Source organism: Leuciscus leuciscus (genome assembly GCF_965113295.1).
Source record: "Leuciscus leuciscus genome assembly, chromosome: 16".
Taxonomy (NCBI): Eukaryota; Metazoa; Chordata; class Actinopteri; order Cypriniformes; family Leuciscidae; genus Leuciscus; species Leuciscus leuciscus.
The window spans coordinates 28,805,129-28,832,404 of record NC_138740.1 but is presented as its reverse complement, the minus strand read 5'-3'; the positions used below and the strand labels follow the sequence as shown (position 1 = coordinate 28,832,404).

The 27,276-nt window shown below is 36.3% G+C and overlaps 1 protein-coding gene across 4 annotated transcripts; it reads left to right on the top strand.

Moving 5' to 3' along the window:
* Positions 1–789: 789 nt before the first annotated feature.
* On the top strand, positions 790–27,123 carry LOC309477113 (dual specificity testis-specific protein kinase 2). Of its 4 annotated transcripts, none has more exons than XM_082140271.1 (10): positions 790–971; positions 1,568–1,637; positions 11,739–11,932; positions 13,089–13,210; positions 14,567–14,615; positions 14,884–15,033; positions 21,986–22,159; positions 22,518–22,601; positions 25,638–25,724; positions 25,902–27,123. In XM_082140271.1, the coding sequence occupies exons 2-10, from the start codon at positions 1,604–1,606 to the stop codon at positions 26,001–26,003; spliced, it is 996 nt and encodes a 331-aa protein (XP_081996397.1). In that variant the 5' UTR covers positions 790–971; positions 1,568–1,603; the 3' UTR covers positions 26,004–27,123. The 4 variants fall into 4 exon arrangements, with proteins under 4 accessions (XP_081996397.1, XP_081996399.1, XP_081996398.1 ...); XM_082140273.1 differs by having other exon boundaries at positions 790–975; positions 1,571–1,637; XM_082140272.1 differs by having other exon boundaries at positions 790–975.
* Positions 27,124–27,276: the final 153 nt, after the last annotated feature.

Below are 27,276 nucleotides of genomic sequence, written 5' to 3'. Positions count from 1 at the left end.
GTTTGGGACAGCATGAGGGTGAGGAAATGATGACAGAATTTTGATCTCTCTCAAATTCAAATTCAAAATTGTTTTATTTGCATGACTGTAAATAATACAATATTGCCAAAGCTGGGAATACTTAGAATAATAATAAACACATCAATATAATAGAATAATAACTTACATTTAAATAGTTATGTAATATAGAATATTTAAAAACTTAAATAACAAATTAGAACGTGTGAACATTTGATACCACAGTGTTTTAACATACATACACAAACACATTACCGAGGGTCACTGTGGTGGACGGTAGGGAAACACATTGAGGTCAGACATATATATCTCTCTCTCTCTCTCTCTCTCTCTCTCTCTCTCTCTCTCTCTCTCTCTCTCTCTCTCTCTCTCTCTCTCTCTCTCTCTCTCTCTCTCTCTCTCTCTCTCTCTCTCTCTCTCTCTCTCTCTCTCTCTCTCTCTCTCTCGTTAGCTGTTCCTTTAGGGAAAGAAATATTCCTTAAAATTCCATTTATACATCACTAGAGGGCGTCAGAGGACAGTGGTCTCGTGAAAGATTGTTCATTCTGCAAACAAAAAAAATATCAGTAGCCTACTCAGTAGAATATTTAAAAAGTAAAAAAAATTTTTTTTTAATTCTTTAAAAATTCTTCAATAAAATATCTATCGCGTGTTCTAAAATATCTAAAGCGCCACAGATTTGCAGTCTGAGCCTCCGATCAGCATGAAGGCTTCATCTCGCAGGTTCCTATAGCAACTGATCAAACGTTTATTAACTTGAGCCGTGCGCGCGTTCGGTGCTTGTGAACAGCAAAGCGCGCGGATCAGCGTGAATGCGCACTGAGCTGCGCGCATGATCTGGAGGAGGAAGTCTTCATAACACTGTGGATTCACGCTTTGATGGACCATCAACATCTAACGAACGTTTTCGCTGGAAGGTGCCAGAAAGATTTTTGAGAGAGGCAGGTGTTTTTGTAAGTGGGTATTTTCCTTTCTTGTAATTCAATTAGAAATGATATTGCAGGATACCGTTTTAGTTCATATTTAGATAACTATGTGTTTGTTTTGTTTGTTTACTGAATATTAGTAACCATTCAGATATTTTTATGTAGAACATTTCAATATTAAGTATCTCATGCACAGTGTAATTTTTTTGTTATGAGAAGCATAATAAAATATATTATTTATATTATATAAAAATATAGTAAAAATATAACAAAATATAGTAAAATTGATTTAAAAAAAATTTATTTTCATTTAAGGGTTTCTGTTTCAATTTAAAACTTTTTGTTCGAAAGATGGTCTGGAACAAATCAGTGTCCAAAATAATGTACAATCAAATGATCTTTTATCTAGCAAGTTTATTTAAGGACAGTTATCTAACACTTTATCTTTTACAAGCGTAGACAAGATCTAGCTTTGAAAAAAAAAAAAAATTGTGGAGAGAAGAAATAAACACTGCCTAGTCAATCAACACTTCATCTTACATAGAATGTGTTGTATTCTATGAGACTGTAATGCATGTTTAGGCATCATTTGCTCTTGCTCATTCTTGTGTGGTCTCTCCTAGAAGCAGTCACAGGAAGAAGACCATCACCATCTCCTCATGATGCATATGAACAGCTTATTGAACCGATGGAGTAAGTATTAATAGTTTTACGTGTTCTTTATTTTTTTTTTATTTTTTTTAAGAAAGGACCATGCAGAACATATTTTGGCTAACTTTATGTGCAGGCTATATGTCGATATCTCCGATATTTTGTTTGGACTGAGATGCATATGAACCTTCTAATAGCCTGGGTTAAAATTAGTTGCAAGTTAGGTCAGAAGATTGGATTGTGTTGTATTGGTCTACCCGTTACCAAATGACGTCTGAAATTTACTGCAGTTGGCAAATATTCAATTATAAATGCTGATGAATACGAATATACTGTCACATGCTGATAGATGATGTGTTTTATGTCACTGGCTGTTCAAATCATGTGCGTGTGACTTTAAAAATGATTGACTAAAAATATTCTTTCTCTCATATATTGCTTATATATCTATCAAGAGGATTTATATTATATTGTGAGACATCTGACACATTGTGTAGATGTGAAGATTTGTTGAGAGGTTAGCGAGTACGAATGGAAATGTACTGTAGGTGATAAATCAGATATTTATATCTACCGAGAGATACAGAGACCTGCAGGGTGTCTACCAGCACTGTCAGTTCAGCACAAACTGAAACATTGCAGGATCAAAACAAAACCTTTTATGAGGTTTACACTAAAATCAGTTGAAAAAAATGACTGGTTTTGATTTGCTCTGCTATCAGTTGCTTTACAGGAAGCAAAACAATAAATGATTTCCCCATAGACTTCTATTGTAAGGGCATTTCTGTCGGTGCATTTTTTGTTTGTTTCTTGTTTACAAACTCAGAGACAAATCGAAATTAGTTTCTGTGCGCTCATGAAGCTGTCGAACAAGCACTGAATGTCCCTATACTTTGAAAACAAAATTCAAGGCAAGATGTCTATTTATACTCTGGGTCGAGGTACCAAACATTCTCCTGATATAAATTTTTTTATGGTTTTTGTATGCATTTATTTAAAAACAAAACAAACAAAAAAACAGTAACATTGTGAATATTGTTACATTTTAAAAGAACTGGTTAATGTGCAGTCTTCAGGGCAACAAGATGTCCATTTATTTATACAGGCAGTCAGTTTGTTTAAATTTCATATTGTTGCTTATGGGTTTTGCCAAACTATAGATACACCTCATATCTGAGGTCAGTTACCTTTTTGACAGTTCTGTTATGTCACCCAAGAGGGGAATATAGCCAGTCATGAATGATTTGGACAGCATGTCCATCAGTTAGTTCAACATGAAAGTTGTTGGAATCACTGTTGACTTTCGCATTTGTAGTGGAAGGTCTCAATAGAAGGTTAAAGGTCATCTATGCAGTGCAGGCTAAACAAAGAGAACAAGGGCTTTGATTCATTATGACTGAGTGAGCCTGCTAATGATCTCAAGCTGCAGCTATAATCTCTCTTTTTGATGTAATTAGAATAAATATCCTTTGTGGAAAATCAGATGACCTTTTCCCTCACGTTTTGTATATTACCGGTTGGAGCCGGCAAGTGATTGGAGCTGGTAGACGTGCAAATGGAGATCAAGTGTCTTTAAACCCTTGTACATCGGAAGTCTCGTTTTCATATGTGTGGGTGACTTTGCTGGACAGCCTAAGCTTTTCTAGTCGTATCAGTTATTTAGGCCACACTGTGATTTGGCCTTTCTGAATTTGGTTTATGTAGTTCTCTACGGTCTTTCTTCAAGGCTTTATTTGATGTTTCTGTCCTCTTGATATTCTGGTAAGACCAGCAGATATGTGCTTTTTTTTTTCTCATGTCAGGTGCTTCAGAATCTTCACAAAGTGTGGAATTTCACAGAATGGTGTCTTGGTATGAACCGCACCCTCTGTGTGTGTGTGTGTGTGTGTGTGTGTGTGTGTGTGTGTGTGTGTGTGTGTGTGTGTGTGTGTGTGTGTGTGTGTGTGTGTGTGTGTGTGTGTGTGTGTGTGTGTGTGTGTGTGTGTGTGTGTGTGTGTGTGTGTGTGTGTGTGTGTGTGTGTGTGTGTGTGTGTGTCTCTGTGTGTGTGGTTCAGGTAAACCCTACGTTATGGGGATGAAATGTCCCCACAAAGATCGCAATATCCAAAATCCTTGTCCTAGTGAGGACATTTTTTGGTCCCCAACAGGAAAACAGCTTATAAATCATAGCAAGAGAGTAAAATGTTTGACCCGAAGGTCTTCCTCAGGCAAACAACAAGTACACAGCAACTCAGCAAGATACAATTTACATAAACGCGATCCGTCACAACTGATCTAATTATTCGACTCATTAACCCAATCATCTAATAATAAAAATAATAAAAATAAATAAATAAAAATCCAAAATTGTCAGTACATATACATGTACATAAAATATAATACATAAAAATAAGTTAAACATTAAAAAAAAACACAACAATTTAAAATGACTCTTTTCTATTTTAAGATATTTTAAAATGTAATTTATTCCTCATGAATGGTAAAGCTGAATTTTAGGCTGCCATTACTCCAGTCTTCTGTCACTTGATCCAATGTTTTTTCTGGATTTTTTGCAAAGAACTGCATTTTTTAAAAATAGATTATTATATTTTTTTTTACAAATGTATAAGTTTTTACTGTCACTTTGAATCAATTGAATGCATCTTGAAGTAATTTTAATTTCTTTAAAACAAATCTTACTGACCCCAAGGGCCCTATCTTGCACCCAGCGCAATTGACTTTGTACACCGACGCATGTTTCATTCCTATTTTGCACCCGACGCACAGCGGACTTTTCCCTCCACAGACGCACGTCGGTAAATTAGGAAATGAACTTGCGCTCGCGGGGGGCGGTTCAGCGCAAAGAGGAGGCGTGTTCCGGCGCAAACGTTCCCTGGTGCTATTTTGCTGGTTCAGAAAACAATTCGTTGCACATGTTATTCATATGCCATTTTAAGGGCGCATGCTTGGCCTGTAGTCAATGTAATCTACAGTCAATAAGGCCTGTAGTCAGGCCTGTAGGCCTGTAGTCAATCTACAGGCCTGTAGTCAATAATCAATGTAGCGTGTGCACAACGCGCATACACTTTGCTTATCTCATCTACACACAGACGCAGCAGTTCTCATTTTTAGAAAACCATACATTATTACAAGGAAAAATATGAACACACGAGGGAAATCATTGTTGTGTCCATGAAGATGTGAAAAAATAGGCATAAATCTAGCTTACACATTTACCCAAATTTCTATACGCCTGTTTAACCGAAGCTTATTTGGGTGGGTTTCTCCATCCCCATACAATGTCACTTCTCTGTGTTTTACGGCCCTGACGAGAACGTCGGTCTCCTCGGCTGTGAACCGCTCCTGGCGTGCGCCTGGCAAATCCGCCGTTATAATAGCAAATCGCCATGGAACAAGCGCGCCTGCTCTTAAAGGGAATGTGAGATATCGCTCTGATTGGTTTATTTCACGTTACGCCCAAACCACACCTATGAATAATGAAGCTACTTCAGACCAACCCATTTTAGATTTGCGTCGGGCGCAAGAGGCATTTATCCCGCCGTTATAATAGCAACAGCGCCCAAGACCCTCCCACAAAGTTCCTTGCGTTTCGCCCTTGACACTTGCGTTTCAGATCGTTAAAATAGGGCCCCAAAGGTCATAGTGTACATGGCCTTATATCACTGTGAGTACATGAGTCAGTAGTGCCTGACCTCTCTGACTTCACCACACCAGCTTTTTCCAGTGTTTGCCTGAGCTCAGCTATCCATGTCCTGCAGGGTGACTCCTTTACTCTGTTTATTTTGAATGAAAGCGATAACCTGTCATTACACCCTGAAGACATCTGTTTGTTCTTGAACCCCATGTAGTTTTGACATTAATTGATACTAACACTTGGCAACAGTCGAGTGTCAGACAAATGATTTTTTACTATCCTTTCACTCTGGTTGTGCTGTTTTCTAACATTTCCAAACCACTCCAACAAGACCTTTTCGGTATTCGGTTAGGCTCGGCCAGTCATGGTGAAGTAATAAGGGAAAAGTGGGATTGAAACAATTCATCTTAAATTCCAAAAGAAGAAGTAACTATAACTACAGTTTGTATATAACTAACATTAACTAAGATACTCTGCCAAGTCTTTCGCTATTCCTCGTTGCTAGACTGCACAACAGCTCTGCATAATGTTAGGAAAGAAAATGTATTTTCAACAATGTTCCTGATCACATCCAAGTCCAACTTTAACAGTTGCGTCACATTTCAGTGTGGATTGTTGTGTGAACCTGTCAGAATGTAATGCAGGCCTTGCAAGAGAGTTTGTTATGGAAATGCTTGAAGCAGTGCCAACTATATAATTCATTTGAATAATCATTTCACATGCAAAGCGCTAGTTTACATATAGACGTCCATAAAGGCACAGCAGCAGAAAAGAAAACATGTTTAATTCTAATAATCAGAGAGGCTAGAAAATGTTCATGGAAAACTAAATTACCTGTTTTTAGTGCAATAAACTTTATTAGCATGCAAATGTATGACTGGACCCTTTTAAACAGTCTAGAAAATTAAAAAAGCATGTCATTTTTGTTATGGAACAAACTGAATCAAATACGTATAACTACTTTGCAGTTTGGTTAGATGTCCATTAGCTGTTCTGATATTTTACCTGCATTTATAGGAGTGTCTCTGTCCAGAATGCATTACTCATCATACCCGTCCTGTATGTGTAAATTATGCATGTGTCGTCTGCATTACCTAAGATCTGCTTAACCCACGCGTGACTTCAGGGTTATTATCGGCCAAATGAAAGCACTTAGAGTAGAGATGGTTACCGATCTGAAATGACAGATTTTCACAGCTTGTGTTTTCAGTAACCAGCTGTGAGACGACATTGCACTGAATATTCTAACATAATATGAAGCTTTGGGGTGAATCTAGCCAAACTGTAATCTTCATCGCCTCTTTCGTTTTTTTTCTCACTCTTTCTGTCTCATTCACACACTCTTGAGCTCACGTCATTGAAAGCAGAGGGGATCTGACCCAGATAGCTTCAGTTGCCACACAGACATAAGGAAACTTAATAGATCTCTAAAGGAGAGCGTCCAAAGAGACACACATGAGAGATCTCGCCTTACACTGAATTATTTATTATGTAAATTACCTGTTTTAATCCTTCAGTTGTTTTAAATGCAAAAGCCGATGTTTTTAAGTTTTTTTTTTTTTTTCATCTGTGGACTTTGAAGAGTTTTGATAATCACAGTGAAAACTACCTGAATGCCTTATATAGGTTGTGTGCCCACCAAAGTGTTTCCAAATGGTAGCATATTTTTTCAATTGTTTTCAAAGGTAGCGACGTATATTTAAAACGCCAGCAGCATGATGAGGCACCGAGCATCTATTTCATGCTGAGTGCTGTGCTTTTGTTGTTGTTGTTGTTGTGTGTTGCCGAGAGTAAAAAGTTGAAAATGTTTTGGTGGACACCAAATGCTAAAGACTATCTGATTTCGCAGATAGTTTGTTTCTGAATATAAGGCCTTGTTTCACAGACAGGGCTTAGATTAAGCCAGGATTAGGCCTTTTATAAACATACCTTAGAAAAAAACATTACTGGTGTGCATTTTGAGACAAAACAGTGGCACTGACATATTTTAAGATATATCAGTTCAAGTTTCTTTCAGTTAAAACAGCTCAAACATGCATTTTAGTCTGTGAAACTGTGGGTTCAACACAATGTAAAGTACTTGCTCTGGCCCTTGTTTCAGATGAGGAGATGGCTGAACCACGTAGAAAGTTGTCGTTGTACACCCAGGATGTGATGGTTGGTCGATGTGGTATTAGTCCCGCCTCTCCTCCACTGTGATTGGGCGGCTGAGTAAAAAGTGACAGTGATGAGCAATGAGAATTGTTTCACTCAAAGTTGAAAATTTTTCAACTTTCGCCAACAAGAAAAAAACGCCAATGTTGCTGGCATTTTTAATACGCGGCGCTCCCATTGGAAACGGTTTTTAAAAATATGCTGGCCTCAGGAATAAACACTTTGTTGAATAGACACACAGAGTCTCATTTTGCTGTATAGACTTAATCACTGTAAACCACTTTTTTTCCCCAATCCTCCCAAAAATGGCTTTGCTTTGCCTCAGAATTGGACCCTTTTTCTTTCTTTGGAGTGGATAAAGAGGTGTTGTTCACCATTTCAGCAGGAGCCCTGTTTCTAATTTCTTCCTCTCTTTCCAAGGTACAGATCAAGCAAGAGCTTTGCGTCTCACCACATCTGAATCCATTCTACACTTGTTTGTTCTTTCCATGTAGTGTCCATGTCACACTTGTTCTTTCGACTCACTGGGTCGCTAAACCCCCTCAAAGACCACGTCACTCGATCCTAAGTTCACCATAGTCATGTGCATGTGAGAGAGGCAAGGTACGTCTGGCGAAGCAGGTTTCAAGTATCACGCATAACGACAATGACATTCGAGGATGGCGTGCATGTGCATGGGTTTGTGCGTGATTGTACAAGATATCAAATATCAGCCAGTTATGTATTGGCAGCAATCACTCTCTTTCTCTATCTCTCTCCATCTCTCCATCTCTCTCTCTCTCTCTCTCTCTCTCTCTCTCTCTCTCTCTCTCTCTCTCTCTCTCTCTTATCATACAGGATTTGTGAGTTTCTTATCTTATCTCTTGTTATGTCAGGTTTGATGGTTAGGTGACCTGTCTATCTTTGAGTGCTGTTTACTTTATATAATTCTGGTATGATCCCTTTAGATGATAACAGAAATACCAAGATTTAGACCCTGATGGATCTTATTACATCTTACGTACATATGCCATCATAAAGTATTCAGGGAAGTTTTTGGAAAAATGCTTTTGTTTGTTCACACATGAAACCACAAACAAGTGCAATGCGGAAGCATTTAATATCAACCAAACGTGAAAAAGAACTGTTTCAATCAACACCTTTTGTTAGCATATGTGCACTCAACACACACCATATTTTTTCCACAAATCATCCTTACATACAGTATTGTGCTGGTACTGTAATACAGGTGTATCAGATGGAAATACCATGGCATTTTGTGAAACAGTATAATAAAGTTGTGGCTGATTCTTTATTGTTAATATTTAGCAAATTTAGAATAATAGTAAAGTCATCAAAGCTATGAAATAACACTAATGTAATTATGGGAAATATATAGTGACCAAGTATATCTGGAAAGTATATATATTTATTAGCCTAAAATTCACAGTCGCCAAGCGCCAAATACAAGTAAAAATTGGCATGGCAAGAATATGAAACGTTGTCACTCGCCAGTTGGCCAGTAACATTTTTATGAATCTAAAGTTTTGGTGTCAATACTGCCTGTTTTTGCAAAAACATTTTCATGGCCGGTAAAAAATATTTATGGCCGGTAAATTTTCTTAAGTCACCGGCACCGGCAGGTGTGGTAAATAGTGGTAAATAAATCAAAACTATCTAATATTTGAGCATCTTCTTTGTTTAATTTATAAATTTGTAAATATTACATATAAGAGATTAGATAAAATAACTGATTTTTGTAAATACATACATACATATATTGCACTAGTATTGAATGATTACCATATTCATATACCATGGTATTTCCATGTTACTCTAAAAGAACTTTTGTATTTTCATTGTGCATGTCCAAAATAAACAATGACATAGTAATTCTGACGCTTTGTGGGTAGTACATTGTAATTTGTAAAACTCAAACAACGACAAGCACAAACACAAGGTCAAAACAATTTTAATAGGCAGCTTTGACCAAAACATGTTGATAGACTAAATTATGTATCTTGTAGACAAACTTCAGAGCAACACTTGCAAATCCCTTAGACTCTCTAATGACAAGCCTTTTCTCCATATGTGTGGCCAGCTAGTTATCTAATCGCTGTTTATGCTGAGCTGACACTGATATTATATGAAATCTACTTTACAGATCTTTCCAGTGCAGCAGCAATGCCTCATTGCCTTTGGGATTATTGCAACTGATACAGAGCTTTGAATATAAGCCAACACATATGTAATACAGTGTGAGGGAGTGTGTTGGTGTCAGTAGCCTGGGGTCATTGGCTGGTGTGTCGGTGGCAGCTGATGGATGGAGGTTGTGGCAGGATCATCACTGAGAAACCCTGTAAGGATGTTATGTGTGGAAGCCAGTAAACATGTTATTGGGCAGTTAGGACACCCGGTGCTCTGGGCACCAAAAATTACGCGTTTTCAGTCGAGCAATGACGTAATCTCCAGCTGACGCACTAATGCCCAACTCAATAAAATGTCTAGATTATCCGCACTATGCACACATAGACTTTTTATTTGCAAGCCGTGGTCTTTATAGATCTCATGGTCAGCCACAAGTTTGTGCTAATGTAGCACATAAAGGCTTGCACAGTGTATGGTATCATCTACACCAAGCATTAGGAGAGACATAAATAAATATAAACTTTGGCTGGCCCCTTTTTATTTAGACCAGAGTCTACATTTTGACATCATGTTGTAAGTTCATCCAGTGAGGTCATTAAGAATCGACGCAACTGACACTGATAGCTCACATGATACTGTATGCAGTTTGTCCGGATTCCATTCATACTACACACATTCATACTACACACATTCATACTACATACAACACCAAAAACTGCCAACTGAAATAAAGACGTCTGGCCAACATCCAGAGTGACCAACCAGAGGTTCTTTTCAAGTTGGGTAAATTTGAAATAGGATATAACTCTGACAACAAAGTAAATTCTGCAGGTGTGCTCAGGGGTACCTCCTTTACTGGTTTCTCAAACAAAACTCTTTCTTGAGTATGTTTCAGAGATTTGACGTCATCGCAAACTCATTGAAGTGTATCATCCTGCTACCTTGTACAACTTGCATGCAGTAAATTATGACTATAGTAGAGGTGAACGATATAAACAAAACTTTATAACAATTTTGGTTGATATCAGTATACTGTATATTACGATATACACATTTCTATGGAAATGTTTTTAAAAAGTACTGAAATTATTTAAATGAAAATCATTTGCAAAGTAATTGTAGACCTATATAAAAAAAAACTGAACTGAGCTGGACAATGAAATCACTGTTTTCTCCAGAGTGACTCATAAACTAAATTAATAACTTTTTTACAACAAAAATGAACCATCACTGAACTTACTTAAGCTGGACTATGATACTATTTTCTTTTAGATCTGCTGTACACCCGAAACAAACTTTGTTGCATTATTTTCCTGTTATCACTTTAAGGCTGCTTTGTTTGAAACAATCTGTGTTGTAAAAAGTGCTATATAAATAAAGGTGACTTGACTTGACTTGATAGTTCACCCTCAAATGAAAAATTATTTATACCCTCAAGTTGTTCCAAACCTGTATGAAATTCTTTCTTCTGCTGAACACAAAAGAAGATATTTTGAAGAATGTCCGTAACCAAACAGTTGATAGTAACCATTGACTTCCATAGTATTTATTTATTTATTTATTATTTTTTCATATTATGGATGTCAGTGGGGCCCATCAAGTGGTTGCTTACTCATATTCTTCAAAATATATCATTTTGTGTTCAGAAGAAGTAAGGAATTCATACAGGTTTGGAACAACTTGAGGGTATAAATGATGACAGAATTTTCACTTTTGGCTGAACTATCCCTTTAACTGTGTAGTATGATTGAGATTTTTGTAAAGGCTTTGCAACTACGCACATGTCTTGAAAGTATTTTATATAGAACAGAATTATTATTTGAGGTTACAGCTGGAGAAAAGAAATGTATCCTGAAATATAATTGAGTTGCGATTAAACGGGTACAAAAAAGTACCAAACCAAAGTACCAAAGGATAAAGTAATCTTTTTCATTGTCTGTTCTTGTCATTTTTCATCTCAGTTGTTTTTTTTCTTTTTTCATGTATCTGTGGATAATCCTCCGCATAGATGCAGTGTTGGGCATTAGGATTGATCTCAAACAGTGCTGGCTTTACTACAAGACTGGTCTTACGTCATATGATTAAGGCGCTGTTTATGATGAATTGTTGGTGCATTACAAAAAAATCATCAGCTACAAATAAATCTTGCTTGCTTTGATTGCTCTACATCCACTTCTGCAGTTTAAAACTAAGCTTTATCTCTGTTGCTTCTGCTTTTTTTGTTGCAGATGAGATCTCTAAGATGTGTGAGGTAGATGAGACTCCAGAACCGGTCAGTCCCACGCTGCTCAGCGAATCCACAGACACCTACTGCCAGACCGACTGCTGGCACCCACTCCGCACCACCGTCCGCAAACTGGAATTCTGGGAGGACTTCAGCGCAGAGCTTATCGGAACCGGCTTCTTCTCTAAGGTCTACAAGGTAAGGGTTTCCTGTCAATAATGGAGGAGAAAAAACAAATGACTGTTTGGAGATGGAAAGTTTGCAAAAAATTGCTAGAAGGTCCTAAAGGCAGCATGTAAAAATGGACGCAGCTGCTGTGTCGCTGATATTGAACAGCACAGAATCTGATTAGATAATCTGCCCTTTAGCAAATGTGCACTGATTTAATCAAAGCTGTGAAAATGAGGCACAACGAGATCTTAGGCATTCAAGATAAATGTTTTTGTTCCACCACTTGCTGCCTTTCAAGAGCAAAGGTTTTGTTCCATACCAAATTCTGCTGCCTACTATTCATTTTGTCTGGAAGTCACGGCCCTATTAGTCCTTACAACAGAACTGTACAGACATGACGTGTCTGTAGTCTCCCAAAAACAAGCTACATCCTGCAGACGGTTTTTAACCCAACAAAGAAATGGAGGTTAACGTCATGTACTGTCACCACCCAGTCAAGCTTAAACGCTCTTGAAAGGCTTTCACAAACAAGAAAATAACTAGGTGATAAAAAAACAAAAAAAAACTGAGGAATTACATTTTAACCACTTTTTTAAATGTTTTTTTTATTTTTTTTATACAGTATATGCTAACTTTACGGAGCCCCTGAGGGGACCTTTGCAAAAAAAAAAATATATATGGACTTTCGCGGGGCTCCGTATTACTTTTATTTTCTTGTTTTGCAAAATATTCTCACTCCTGCGTTACTTTTACCTCATGAAAGAAAATAAAGAGCATTTTGTTACAAGTAGACCTTACAGAAATGCCAAAAGGGGATTTCCAATGTGTGAAACCCTTTGTACTTGATATCTTGAGTGAAAGAAAGACTTTGGTGTGGACTAGGCTCACATCAGAGCTTTATAATAGTGATAGAACGTAGAATGTGATAGATACCGTGTTTAATATCAGTGCACACAGAGCATGAAAAACTGTGACTGTGACCATTCTCACACCACGGGCCAAGAAATCATGAATTTATATTCTATGTAAAGAACATTGTGTACTAAAGAAAACGAGCGCTGTAAAGGAAGAGGATTACCCCAGGGGAAAATAAGAGGGATGCTTCTTTTTGTTGTGAATGTGTTTACAGAATCTCAGTGAAAGAAACTCACAAGTGAATATGCTGTTGTTCTCTACCGCTCAGGTGATGCACAGCACTACAAAAAAAGTAATGGTGGTGAAGATCTATAAGAACGACGTGGATCAGAACAGCATTGTAAGGGAGATCAGTCTACTCCAGAAACTCTCCCACCCGAACATAGTGAGGTGAGCCGCCCCTGCGCACACGATTAATCACTTCCATCAATCCCACGCCGGCCTGATGCTCATAGCGCCCACTCAGAACATGGGAAGAAAACAACTCTGACTCTAAATAATAACACCTAAATGGGTTCAAATTTCCTGACTTTTAACAAAAGTAACCAGTGATTGGCTACAATTGAGATGATATTCTGATATTAAAAGCATTAGCATTTGAGACTGTAATGCCTACAACACAGCCCTTACTGAGCTTTAGTAATGTTTGCTAAAACAAGCATCATTATTAGTACTGCTTGTAAGGATGCATTATATATCTACACCATATCAGTTTTTGGCAAGTATTAGAGATTTTTTATTCATTGGTGTCAGGCATTATTGGATATTTAAAGGGTTAGTTCGTTCAAAAATGAAAATTCTGTCATCACTTACTCACCGTCAAATTGTTCCAAACCTGAATGAATTTCTTTCTTCTGCTGAACAATGAAGAATAAGAAGAATAAGGGTAACCAAACAGTTGATGGACCCCACTGACTTCCATAGTATGGAGAAAAAAAATACTATGGAAGTCAATGGGGTCCATCAAGTGTTTGTTTGCCGACATTCTTCAAAATATCTTCATAAATTGAAAGAAATTTATACAGGCTTGGAACAATTAAATGATGACAGAATTTTCATTTTAGGGTGAACTATCCCTTTAAATGTGTATGTTAAATTCTAATATTTTAATTCAATATATTAACTTCAAATATTAATAACACTGTTAAATATAATCTTTAGCAAATTTCCATATGAATATCAATTTTTCATACTGTACAATGCTGTGATGCATAAATTCTTTCGTAGAATGTGAAACGATTGACTTGCTATTTTTGTTTTATTTTTTATTTATTTCGGCAAAATAGTATTATCAGATATTTATTAGTTATCATTCATTACATGAAAATAATGACTGATTTTAATATTTCTATTAGCTCATACTTAGGGTAAGAGTAAACATTTGACCCTTTGTATTCAGGCCATATTATTATAGAGACTTGAGGTGACCTCATGCAGAACCTAGCAACCACCCAGAACACCCTAGCAACCCAATAGCAACTACTATAGTATCTGGTAAACACCCTAGCATTAAGGCAGCAAGCTTTCAATAGGCACTCACATTTGGTTGAAAATGTAAAAATCGAGCTTAATTTGCGCTTCTAAAATGCTTGAAATTAAGTTTTATTTCACTTACGAGCTTTAGAATTGATCTCAAGTCAATTTAAAAGGGTTTACACAGATGTATAAAGATGTATAAAGATTTGTCATAGCTAATGAATGTTCTAAAACTTTTAAAGTAAATTACTCTTAATTTTCTTGTTGTAGATACCTGGGGATCTGTGTCAAGGAGAACAAGTTGTACCCAATTCTCGAGGTGAGTGGCAACTTTTAGGATTTAGTATACACAATTCAGTGTATCTAGCACACGCTTTCTCAATGGGCTGCCCGTCAAATCTTATGACACAACCAGTGACTCACCATCATGTTCTTCTAATGTGTCAAGAGTATATAATTTTCTATAAAGCGAAAGTTTTCCTGATTTAACATGCTGTAAAAGTGATTCGCGTTTTCACTGTATAAATCAGGTCAGGATTGGAAGTGTTTTATAATCTCATGTGCTTCCCTCCTCCTCCTCCTCCTAGTATGTTAGCGGAGGCTGTCTGGAGGAGCTGCTGGCCAGAGATGACGTAAGCCTCTGCTGGAGGGAGAAGATCGAACTGGGCTGTGATATCAGTCGAGGAATGGCCTATCTCCACTACAAGAACATCTACCACAGAGACCTCAACTCTAAGGTGTGTTGGCAGCCTTTAGGGATCAAAGTTTAGCAGTTTATGGCAAAGACATATTATGAAACATCACCTTGCAGCGTTCAACCTTGATTTGAGGGCATTTGAGGCCAAGAACACGCCTTGCAATTATAGATAATGACAGACATTTCTTATGCCACTCCAATGAAACATGCGCTAATGTTTTTTCGCTCTATTAACTTGCCTGACTTGACTCATGTTTTGGACAAAATGATTCAGCAAGACAACGTATTCCAGTGTTTAACTGGTAGTTCGTACACTTTTCTTGTGTCCGTTACCTCCTTTCCCATATAACATAGCTGGCTGTGGCAAAGACTTTTTTATTGCTTTGGTACTTTTGGTACTTTTTTATTGCTTTAGTTTCTGATATTAGTTATGAGATAACCATAATATTATCTCACACAATCTCACTCAAAGTCAAAGTGAAGATTGGCATACTTACACAGTAACCCAGAAGTTGTATGGATGCTTTAGTAACACTTAACATCTTTTAAAATAAAATGATTGTAAATAAAAATGAATTGCACTGCATTAAGAGTGAACTCACTCTTTTTTGTTATTTTTACAATTACCTTTTAACCAACTAAAGTGAAGTTAGTTCTTGGAAAAAGGTCTAGCATTATTTGCTTGCTGATGCCGCTTGTTGATATTATGTTATCTAAATTTGTAATTAATTTTAATGCATAAATTATGCATTTTAAGTGTGGTATATTTGCAAAAATATCTTTTTGACTCCCATTCACTTTTGGATACTTTAAATTCACATTTGAAACTATAAAAATATTGAATGGCATTTTGTAACAAATAGTTTTTCAATCTGTGAGATTGATAATATCTTGAGTGAAAGGCTTTGGTTAGGTGTAAAGTCATATCTGAGATTTACTACGGTTATGGTTTTCATTTGTCCATTATGAACACAAAAGCAGAGTGATGGAACGTAGATAGCAAAACACGTGACCATTCTCACACCATGGGCCAAGGTATTTCAAAAAAATTTTGTAAAGAACATTGTGTCCTAAAGAAGACGTGTGCTGTAAAGGAACAGGATTAGCCCTGGGCTTCTTTCTGTTTTTCTTCTGAATATTTTGACAGAATGGTACAGGTGCAGTAAAGGAAGCAAACATCAGGAAACCCTGAAAATCTACTGTAAATACACTGCCGTTAAACATTTTTTTTCTTTTTTTTTAAGTTTCTTATAATCACCAAAGCTGCATTTATTTGATTAAAATATTAAAAACAGTAACAAACAAATATTATGAAATATTATTATAATTTCAAATAACAGATCACTTTTTAATATATTTTAAAATGTTATTTATTCCTGTGATGACAGCTGAATTTTCAGCATCATTACTCCAGTCTTCAGTGTCACATGATCCTTCAGAACATTAACATTAACACCAGCACATAACATTACAATGAAAAAGAACATAAATAACTTAAAGAGCACTGACCTGTACCACCTGACTGCTGCAGTTCATTTCGCCGTTGTTAGTGTTGGCATTGAAATACATAAATTCGAGTCGCGAATCACTCCAAGTATAACGTCACAGGTTTCCATCTCTTCCAAATTACAGTAGTTATGGCATGAACGCAGCATACGCTCATTGTTCTGGTTCAGGAGGAACTGTAAAAGCTGCTGTTTCGGTTGCGGTGCTCAGTGACTGACGTCTGTCTAACTCTGCATAGCATGAAACGCGCTGATGAAGTGTGATGTCTGCGCGAAGTTATGGAAATACATATGTTGACTGGCAGGTAGGACATCGTAGGACATCGGACCGAATGCAATGATTGGACAAAAATGTTATGGTCCTACACCTTCCACAGATGATATATATACTTATAAATACATTTAAGCCACTTAACTTAGGCTATGTTCACACTGTCAGTCCAAATCCGATTATTTGTGTATTCTATTGGAAGCTGATCTAAAATGATTGATGTCCACACTGTGTATGTTCAGATCTGATTTGTGTGTCCATGCTGGTCTTTCTTTTTCTGGAATATCTGCATTGGTTTCTATGGCAATGGTCTTGTGTTAACAACAACCGCAACATGGAGGGGTTTGCAATACAGATGTTGTCTTATTTTTTACTGCATGAACCGCAGAACCGTAGGAGGCTGGTATGAGTGGCTTTATTCTGTGCTGTCGTCTCCACCGGTTTCAAAACATGTCTCCGTTACATTGTCCTCTGCTCGTTCGGCACTTTGCAACAACACAACCCTGTTTCTGCTGCAACTTTCAGCATGTTTCCAATAACAACGTCTGACGTTTACGTTTTACGTGGTGTGGGAAAGTCGCATAAACCACGCGAAATCCGATCAGAGCGGTCAGACTGAAACGGATTTCCAGAAATACGATGTGAATAGGATTTCAAACCACATATGAATGTAGCTCGAAATGGATTCGAAAAAATTGCATTTCATGTAATTTTTTCCAGTTCACACTTGCTAATTCTGATCTGATTTCAATCGTATATATGCACAAAAATCGGATTTGGACTTACAGTCTGAACGTAGCCATAGTGATTGCTATCAGGATGTGAAGAAACTTTCATCCAGCATAACAAAAAAAAAAAATCCTGCCTTTATTGCATTCTTGCCGAATAAAAGTAATAATTTCTTAGACCCCATACATTTAAATTGTAGTGTATATGACGGGTCACTAATGTTGTTAGTGAAGTAGACAAAAATACAAAAGTGTTACTTTTTGGGAAGGGATCCTATAAAGTTCTGAGCTGTGAAAAGCAGTCGTGGTCTTGACAGATTTAACTGTGTCTGTTGCCAGGCTGCAGTGAGCAGCGAGCACAGGACTGTGTGTTTGAACAGAGATGAGGAGGTCAGACCTTTATTATGCTAATGCTGTACCCAACGTTCACCATTTCATAAACACCAGACCTGCGACTGCTTTTCACCTCTTTATTCTTTTCCTTTCTTCTCGCTCTCTCTATATAAAATGATATGCTGACTCCCGACCACTTTCAAGCTTTTATCCTCTCACCCTGCTCACACGCACACAATTTTACTAAAAACAGACATAGCCTTAGCCTTGTTATTTTTAAACAGTTTAATATTGGATTTGAAAAAAATTGATTTCACATACTAGAATGTGAATGGTGCTTGCAATGCGTTGGGTTGCTAGGATGTTGCTATGTGTGTAATAAAGGGTTTTGAATGGTTTATCACATTGCTTCTGTATGTGGTTGCTAAGGTGTTTGGAATGGTAGCTTGGGTCCCAGCCAACAAAAATGTTCTACGTACTTTTTGTTAACATTACCATTAAGTTATGAAAACGCTATTTCTGGATGTTCTCTAAATGTTTAAAACATCCTATTTTTTTTTTTAAAGGTGGGGTAAGCGATATTTGAAAAACGCTGTTTGAAAGTTGGTCGAACCGACACAACCAGACACAACAACAAACGTGTAGCAAATCGGCATTAGGGGGCGTATGACGGTGGAGGAGAGAGAACGAGCAAGAGGGAGATTTGAAGAAAGACTGTAGAAAGAGAGATGGCTGAGAGACATTACAAAAGTGAAAAGCTCATAAGAATATCACTGAAAAATGAAGGGTTATGAGAACATTTTAGAAAAGCTTTCCAGCGCTGGACAGAGCTAAGCGGGAAGGCCTGAAAACAGACGCGGAGGTTGCGTTGATTCCGCTCCATACATGAATATCACTGGTTTTGAGTGTCATTGTTTGTCTAGAGCTGCTGTGCTGTTGGCAACTAACAACGAAGTCTTGCATTGCATATTGTAACAGAGGCCAGCTAGTGAGAGTTGTGCAAGCTGATGACTGCTAGAGAAGGTGTTTACTGTTTAGCGTCCTTGTTAGTGCACCCGTTGGCTATCGCGGTTCGAGACCGACTCGGAGCAGGGCGGTTAGGATTGGAGGATGAGCTTTGGAGGCGGAGCAATGAAGAGAGGGGTGTGTTTGTTTAGGTTGATTTCAAATATCAACAATGTTCAGCAACGACTTTTAGAAATAACATACTGCACCTTTAAATGTTTTAAATACGTTTTTTCTTGTTTAAAGGGATAGTTCACTTTGAAATTAATTTTTGGTATGTTTTAGCTTACCTCAAGGACATCCAAGATGTAGGTGTCTTTTTTTCCGCAGTAGTTTAAATTTTTATATTTTTAGGTCAAACCGTTCTTGTCTGTCAGTCATATAATGCAGGTCTATGGTCACGGTCTCAAAACACATGCACAGAGTCCAAATTAAAACAATTCCCCGTCGTCCAAATTAAACAATTCCCCATCGTAAGTACACATTGATGGCCTAAGACACGAAACGAGCGGTTTGTGTGAGAAAACGAACAGTATTTATATCGTTTTTACCACTTATACGCAGCCATGTCGAAGTGATCTGATCTGACGTGTACGCAGACTGGTGCATAGATATATACACACTAGATGTCGCCTTGTCTACGGCAGTTCATTGAACGAATGTCTTTAAGGCGACATCTAGTGTATATATCTATGCACCAGTCTGCGTACACGTCAGATCAGATCACTTCGACATGGCTGCGTATAAGTGGTAAAAACGATATAAATACTGTTCGTTTTCTCACACAAACCGCTCGTTTCATGTCTTAGGCCATCAATGTGTACTTACGATGGGGAATTGTTTAATTTGGACTCTGTGCATGTGTTTTGAGACCGTGACCATCGACCTGCATTATATGACTGACAGACAAGAACGGTTTGACCTAAAAATATAAAAATTGAAACTACTGCGGAAAAAAAGACACCTACATCTTGGATGTCCTTGAGGTAAGCTAAAACATACCAAAAATTAATTTCAAAGTGAACTATCCCTTTAAGTAAATGTTAGCGAAAACATTAAGTGAATGTTAAATTTGATCATTTTGTAAACAATATGAGAACATTGTTTGAATGTAGACAAAAAACATTAGACTAACATCCAACTATAAAGTTTCAGAAAAAAATTGCATGAAGGATGTATAAATAACATTTTTGTGCTAACATTTTGATAATGTTATTAAAGACTTTGAACGAACATTCTATTAACGTTACTAAAGGAATGTTTGTTCATAACTTTGAGAGAACCTTGCTAGAATGTTAGCCAAGTTTTTGAGAATGTTCCCTGTTAGATGGGGCATAGCTAGGGGGTTGTTTACTGGCCCGAGGGATTCAGATCTGCCAGGCAGAAAACATAAATCTGATTAGTTAGAGAAGTAATAGCACACCTGAACAAGCCACATGATTTTTGATATTTAAATCCATAGCACAAAAATCACTACTATAGTTTTTTTTTTTTTTTTTATCAATACACACCATTATTTATATTTCTATTGACCATTAATATACATAATTTTATTATTATTATTATTACTAATTATAATCATATTTTCTATCCCCTAACCCTTTGCCTAAACCTATTTCTATCCATGAACACACTCAGACACACACAACCTCTCCATACCACGCAATCACCCACCACAGTGTTGTTTTCTTTCCCTTTTCTGTCATCTAAGTGCATTGATTGAAGCAAAGATGCCATTATCAGCGTGGGCTTGAAGCATTACTGGCTTGCTTACATAACACGACAAGTTCAAGTTTCTGGTTCAAGTGTGGTTGTATATCTGCTTTTTATCAGTGGGTGTATTTAAAATGCAGGGGTACTGTTACTGCCACACATGAAACGTCAGAGCCTGATAACCACAATCACAACTGCATTGCACATTCTCATTGATGTCTTATTGATGTAAAGCTCAGAGAGAGAGAGAAGAGTTTGGCCTCTTTTGTGTGTAGATGATGCTTGTGTAATGAAAGCCTAGCTGGATGCCTCTCTCGTGTGTGTTTTCTCTCACTATTCAGCATCATATTATTTATCAATTTGTGCATTTCACTCACTAATGTTACTGGCTCATTGAATGGAAAAATGAAATCTGACTAGACATATTGTTTAATGGAAAGAACTGTGAAGAATGAAATTCACTGAATAACATGGAGAGAAGATTCAGTAAAGCTCACTTCAGTTAGGTTTTTGTGTACTACAAATATTAATATAATGTATAATTAATATTATATATATATATATATATATATATATATATATATATATATATATATATATAATTGACTAAATGTAATGATTACATTTTATATAATCTATTTAATATTTATTAGATTATAAAATACAATTGAATTTAGTCATAATTAAAAAATTTATTATTTAATAAACATTTTTCATAATACTATTTATTGCATAAAAATATATATTATTAGTCCAATCTGATGTTACAGCCGTAACTTTCTGTTTTAAGAAAGAAAATAGAGGAAAATAGGAACTATAAAGTTCCACAGATTTGAATAGATGAGTCAGGTAATGACTGGATCTTTCTTCAGGCTCTAGCTGGATTTTGTGAAAGAGAAGCAGAGTGAAAGACAACATTTCTTAGTGCTCATCCTAATCCTTTTATAGAGCAATGCTGCCATCCTGTGGTGTAATTCTGTAACTGTGCTTGGTAGTTCTGTTTTGAAAAATAACAACAGATCTCTCTCATCAGCCAACTCTGCAGAGCTGCTTTATAGATGAATTGAACTAATTTAATAATTGATGATCTTTTCAATGGAACTGACTTTAGCTGAACAATGACACTATTTTCTTTTAGAGCTGCTGTACAGCTGAAACGAACTCTGTGTGCATCGTTGAATAATATTCCTGTTGTCACTGTAAAGCTGCTTTAACACAATCTGTTGTATAAAGCACTATATAAATAAAGGTGACCTGATTTGACTTCTGCGTATCGTTTTGGTAATCTGAGATGGAGAGAAATCTTCCTTATTGTTTTGTGGTTTTACCAATTTCCTACTGCTTTCTTTCCTCATTCTGAAAGCCGTGAGATTAAGACCTCAAACTGTGATTCATGCAACAAACTTCATGTGTAATCTGTCGTTTTTGTTGATGCAGAACTGTCTGATCCGCGTGACCTCGCGTGGCAGGGAGGCCTTGGTCACTGACTTCGGGCTGGCCAGAGAAGTGGGGGAACTGGCCGCAAATGAACCAGACAGGAAGCTGTCTCTGGTGGGCTCGGCCTTCTGGATGGCCCCTGAAATGCTTAGAGGAGAGCCGTACGATCGCAAGGTACTGAGAACCAAATACAAAGACGACTTTGAAAATGAAAGCGTAGGAGATTAGGACATTCATGGTTGAACAGTCTTTTCCCTGAAAACTAAATTAGTATTGATTTACTGACAGATTTCACATTAATCCATATAACCTTTTGCAGTTGCATCTTAATTAATAAACCTTCTGATTTGATGCCAGACTTAATCAGGTCAGGGCTGAGGAAAAGATTTGGAAAGTCATTTATAATGCAGTAAACTGTAAACTGTTTCTTCCTCACTGTGAGGGGTAAAGAGAGAGGCAGCGCTGGTGCTGATGTGATTAGAGACTGAATTCAACCTCTGCTGACTGGCCGTTTTTCCCTGTTTAATCATAGGTTGATGTTTTTTCTTTCGGGATCATGTTGTGTGAGATCTTAGCAAGAATCCCTGCTGACCCAGAGGTGCTTCCCAGGACACAGGTAAATACTCAAAGCCATCAACCTTCTATCGCATAAATTAGGAAAGCAATGGTTAAAAAATGTGTTCACTTTTCTTGTGTAAAATGGCCATCAATGAAAAAAAAATAAAAAAAATTGGAAAGTCGTGTTTTGGTGGGAAAATTGTAATACAATGGGAAGAAATAAAGAAATACATTTTTACAAATGTATTCAAAGCAGTATGAGTTAAAAAAAAAAAAAAAAAAAAAATATATATATATATATATATATATCTATATAAAATATAAAAATATATAAATTTAATAAATTTAAAAAAATAATAATAAAATGGTTTAATAATATTGTTCTTTGCTGGTTTTTAGTATACTGATATCAATAAAAATATTACAAACACATGTTTGTAGTATTTTTTTATTGATGTCAGAATAGTAAAAAAACCCAGCAAAGAACAATATTATTACCGTAAACCATTTTTATTAAATGAAACATTTGTGGAACAAACTTTCATTGCTCCTAGCTTAATGTTTTCATTTTTATTTATATATAAAATCTTAAGTAAATACTTTAATAATAAATAATGCAAAAATTATTAATAAATATCTGATGTAGTAGATATGCTGCATCCATATCCACTGCATTCATATCCATCCCACTGTCGTACAGTGTTGCTTCTGGGCAAAAAAACAACAAATTCAAGCAATGCCTCATAACATACAAATAATTTATGACTATAAATATTTTAAAATGCAGTTTATTCACTAAGACATGGATTATATTTTGGATGCTTGAAATCAAAATTCTCCAGATCACAAATATATGTCCTTTAAATGGATTTATTTCAAAAGATTTGTTCATAAATGTAGGCAAATGTGTTTTTTCATTTACACTAAATCGTTACACAGAATGCATAATTTAGTACTTGCATGAGCTCTGGGATGGTTTCAAATAACCCTTAAGAGAGGCTTGTTATGTCGCATGAATTAGTATGGTTCTCTTTCCCGCACTGGTGATAAAAGTAAGCTCAGACAGAGTATTTGCCCTCTGGTGTACAGCAGTGTGGTCATTTACGCTTCATTAATGCTGATGGACAACCGATTTTGTCTGGAGGGGAGAGAACAGATAGATCTGATCTTGGTCAAGGGAACCATCGCACGGACATTTAGATTCTTTAGTATGGATTTATTCATTGCGCTCTTCTACCACATCAAGGATAATGATTTTCTGGTCAATCTACTTTTTCACTGTAGTTGTTAATTTATGTATGAGGCTAAAGACACATGGTTATGGTATATACACTACTGGAATAATTAAGATTTTAATGTTTTTGTATTTTTCATCAAATAAATGCAGCCTTGGTGAGCTTAAGAGACTTATTTCAAAAACATTGAAAAATCATAATTATTTCAAACTTTGACCGGTAGCATCACTTTATTCACTTTAAAAACTATATTTTACCAGAAGATTGCAAAACAAACTTTACAAATGAACTATATATTTCACCAGGAGATTGTAAGAAACGCTTTACAAACTATATTTTACCAGACGATTGCAAGACAAACTTTACAAACTATATTGTGTATTATATATATATATATATATTATGTACAAGAATTGCACTGACACCAACTATAAACATTGTGTAATGTTCATAGGGACCAATTTATAATTAGAGTTCTCTGGTGAAATAAAGGTTGTTAATAAAGTTTGCCATGACCTTTTATGACTGAGATGCATAAGTTAGATTGTAAGGTTTGTCTTATATGGTTGTTTAAAGTTTGTCTTACAATTTTCTTGTGAATTATATTTTATACTAATACTTTATTCTGGTGCAATATAGTTTATTTGTAAAGTGTTAAAATTGTATGGTGAAATATAGGTTTTGTAAAGTTGGTCCTGCAATCTTTTGGTAAAATATAGTTTGTTTGTAAAGTTTGTCTTGCAATCGTCTGGTAAAATATAGTTTGTTTGTAAAGTTTGTCTTGCAATCGTCTGGTAAAATATAGTTTGTTTGTAAAGTTTGTCTTGCAATCGTCTGGTAAAATATAGTTTGTTTGTAAAGTTTGTCTTGCAATCGTCTGGTAAAATATAGTTTGTTTGTAAAGTCTGTCTGGCAATCGTCTGGTAAAATATAGTTTGTTTGTAAAGTTGGTCCTGCAATCGTCTGGTAAAATATAGTTTGTTTGTAAAGTTTGTCTTGCAATCGTCTGATAAAATATAGTTTGTTTGTAAAGTTTGTCTTGCAATCGTCTGGTAAAATATAGTTTGTTTGTAAAGTTTGTCTTGCAATCGTCTGGTAAAATATAGTTTGTTTGTAAAGTTTGTCTTGCAATCGTCTGGTAAAATATAGTTTGTTTGTAAAGTTTGTCTTGCAATCGTCTGGTAAAATATAGTTTGTTTGTAAAGTCTGTCTGGCAAACGTCTGGTAAAATATAGTTTGTTTGTAAAGTTGGTCCTGCAATCGTCTGGTAAAATATAGTTTGTTTGTAAAGTTTGTCTTGCAATCGTCTGATAAAATATAGTTTGTTTGTAAAGTTTGTCTTGCAATCGTCTGGTAAAATATAGTTTGTTTGTAAAGTTTGTCTTGCAATCGTCTGGTAAAATATAGTTTGTTTGTAAAGTTTGTCTTGCAAACGTCTGGTAAAATATAGTTTGTAAAGCGTTTCTTACAATCTCCTGGTGAAATATATTGTTTATTTGTAAAGTTTGTTTTGCAATCTTCTGGTAAAATATAGATTTTAAAGTGTTTCTTACAAGCTTCTGGTGAAATATATAGTTTGTTTGTAAAGTTTATCTTGCAATCTTCTGCTGAAGTTTTCAGAGTTTGTATGAACAATAGTTTGCAAAGTTTGTCTTGCAATCTTCTGGTGAAATATACTTTGTTGGTACAACAACCCTAAAATTGTCCTACAATTTTCTGGTTAGATAGAGTTTGTCAAGACTCTTCTGACAACACCACATCTTTTAGTATGGAGTATTTCCATGTTCGTTCAAAGGAACGAGTGAAAAGAACATTTACATTGGTTGTTTGTTTTTTCAAAATGTACATTGTGTTCACAGGACTATGGGCTAGATGTGGAATCGTTCAGAGAGCTGGTGCACGGTTGCCCAGAGCGGGTTCTGCAGCTGTCGGCCAGCTGTTGCCAGGTATGAAGTGGTGTGTTTAATATGGCGTGAATAGGAATAACACCTGCCAAGTGAAAGATTTCACCTTCAGCATTCACAATGTGGCAGCCCAAATGACCTGGTTAACTGCTTTGAAGATGTGTATATAGCAGATTCAATGAAACACCAAAGCTTAACCAGTTTCTGTCTTTCTCTCAGATGGATGCATTCCGAAGACCTTCCTTCACTGAGCTTCTGGATGAGCTGGAGGACATCGCCGAGACCCTAGAGCCACCAGGCCACAACCTAACCACAGGGTGATCTTCACAAATCCCTCCTAACAAACCCCTGGACTGAAGGATTTTAGGCACTGTACTGCATAAAAGTCTGCAGCAGTGGACCGTGACTGGCACTCTGTTCTCCCAAGAGTAGAACATACAGGGGAATGTCTGGCAATTGAGGACAAAACCACTCAACTGAATGTTCACTCAATAACCAGTTCTGGACGCCCTGCCTGCAGCCGTGACACTGAACGATTGCAAGAGTCCAATTTAGAGTTTTTTTGTTTTCCCCAGATAGATGAAAGTAGTATGATTCATTAGGGACCAACTTGTCATTTTTTTTGTTGAAAAGACCAAATTCAACATGGACCAACCCGTTGATTCCTTGATTGAAGGTTTCAGGAAAATACAATATGAGCTTACTTTTTTGATAGCTGCAAAAGCAGGAAATGAGTTTAAAATAAGTATATAGCAAAGGTTGCACAAACCTGGAACAAACCAAATTAGAGAAATTAAGGTGTGCTAGATTTAATTTCACCTCTTGCCTTTATTGTTTTAAAAAAAGCATATTCCATCAGTACATTTACTGTACCAAGTAATTGCACAGTTGCTCATTTGACATGCACTGTTGATGTCACCCATTTTTGCCTTGTTGTGCTTTCCATGTCACTCATTTTCCCAGTGTAAACATCTTTAAGATTAATGGAGCTCTAAAATATCCAAATAAATTTCTCAAAAATGTGCTCGTAGAACATGCATATAGAGACACTGTTTACACATAAATACATAGTGTATTTCTGAATAAAAATCCTGTTCGTTTAGGTGTAACTGCTGAATGATCATACTAAAAATAACAGTACAAAGCTGTTTGTTAATGTACTTTAGTAAAGGCTGTGGATCACTGTTTTCTCAGGTCACACAGGGGCTTTAAATATGTGAATATTCTCGTATTCGTCTTGTACTTTTTCCTTGTAGATATGTTTGTATAGCCCTTTAACTAGTGTTTCTAAACGGGAATCTATTTTGTTTACTGAATCTAATTGAGCAGTTTGTATTATTCCTGACTATATTTGTGTACATGGTGTTTGGTTACATTCAAATATGGGTTCAGTTATATTTCTAGTTTATTAGTTACACCAATAAAAGCATATTGATTCGTTTTTAAGTCTTTTGACATTTATGAAAACAAGATCCATCAGAAATCAATATGTCCTTATTAAACGCCTTTAGAGCACATAAAAAGATCTGCTTAAAACAAATCACAACAATAAATCAATATGCAAAGTACTTAAACGTGATAAAAACAAGTCTGA

Coding starts and splice junctions, on each gene's coding strand:
- LOC309477113 (XM_082140271.1), top strand. CDS start 1,604: ATGATGCATATGAACAGCTTATTGAACCGATGGA. Junction 11,933..13,088: donor TCTTCTCTAAGGTCTACAAG/GTAAGGGTTTCC, acceptor TCTACCGCTCAG/GTGATGCACAGCACTACAAA. Junction 13,211..14,566: donor TCCCACCCGAACATAGTGAG/GTGAGCCGCCCC, acceptor TTCTTGTTGTAG/ATACCTGGGGATCTGTGTCA.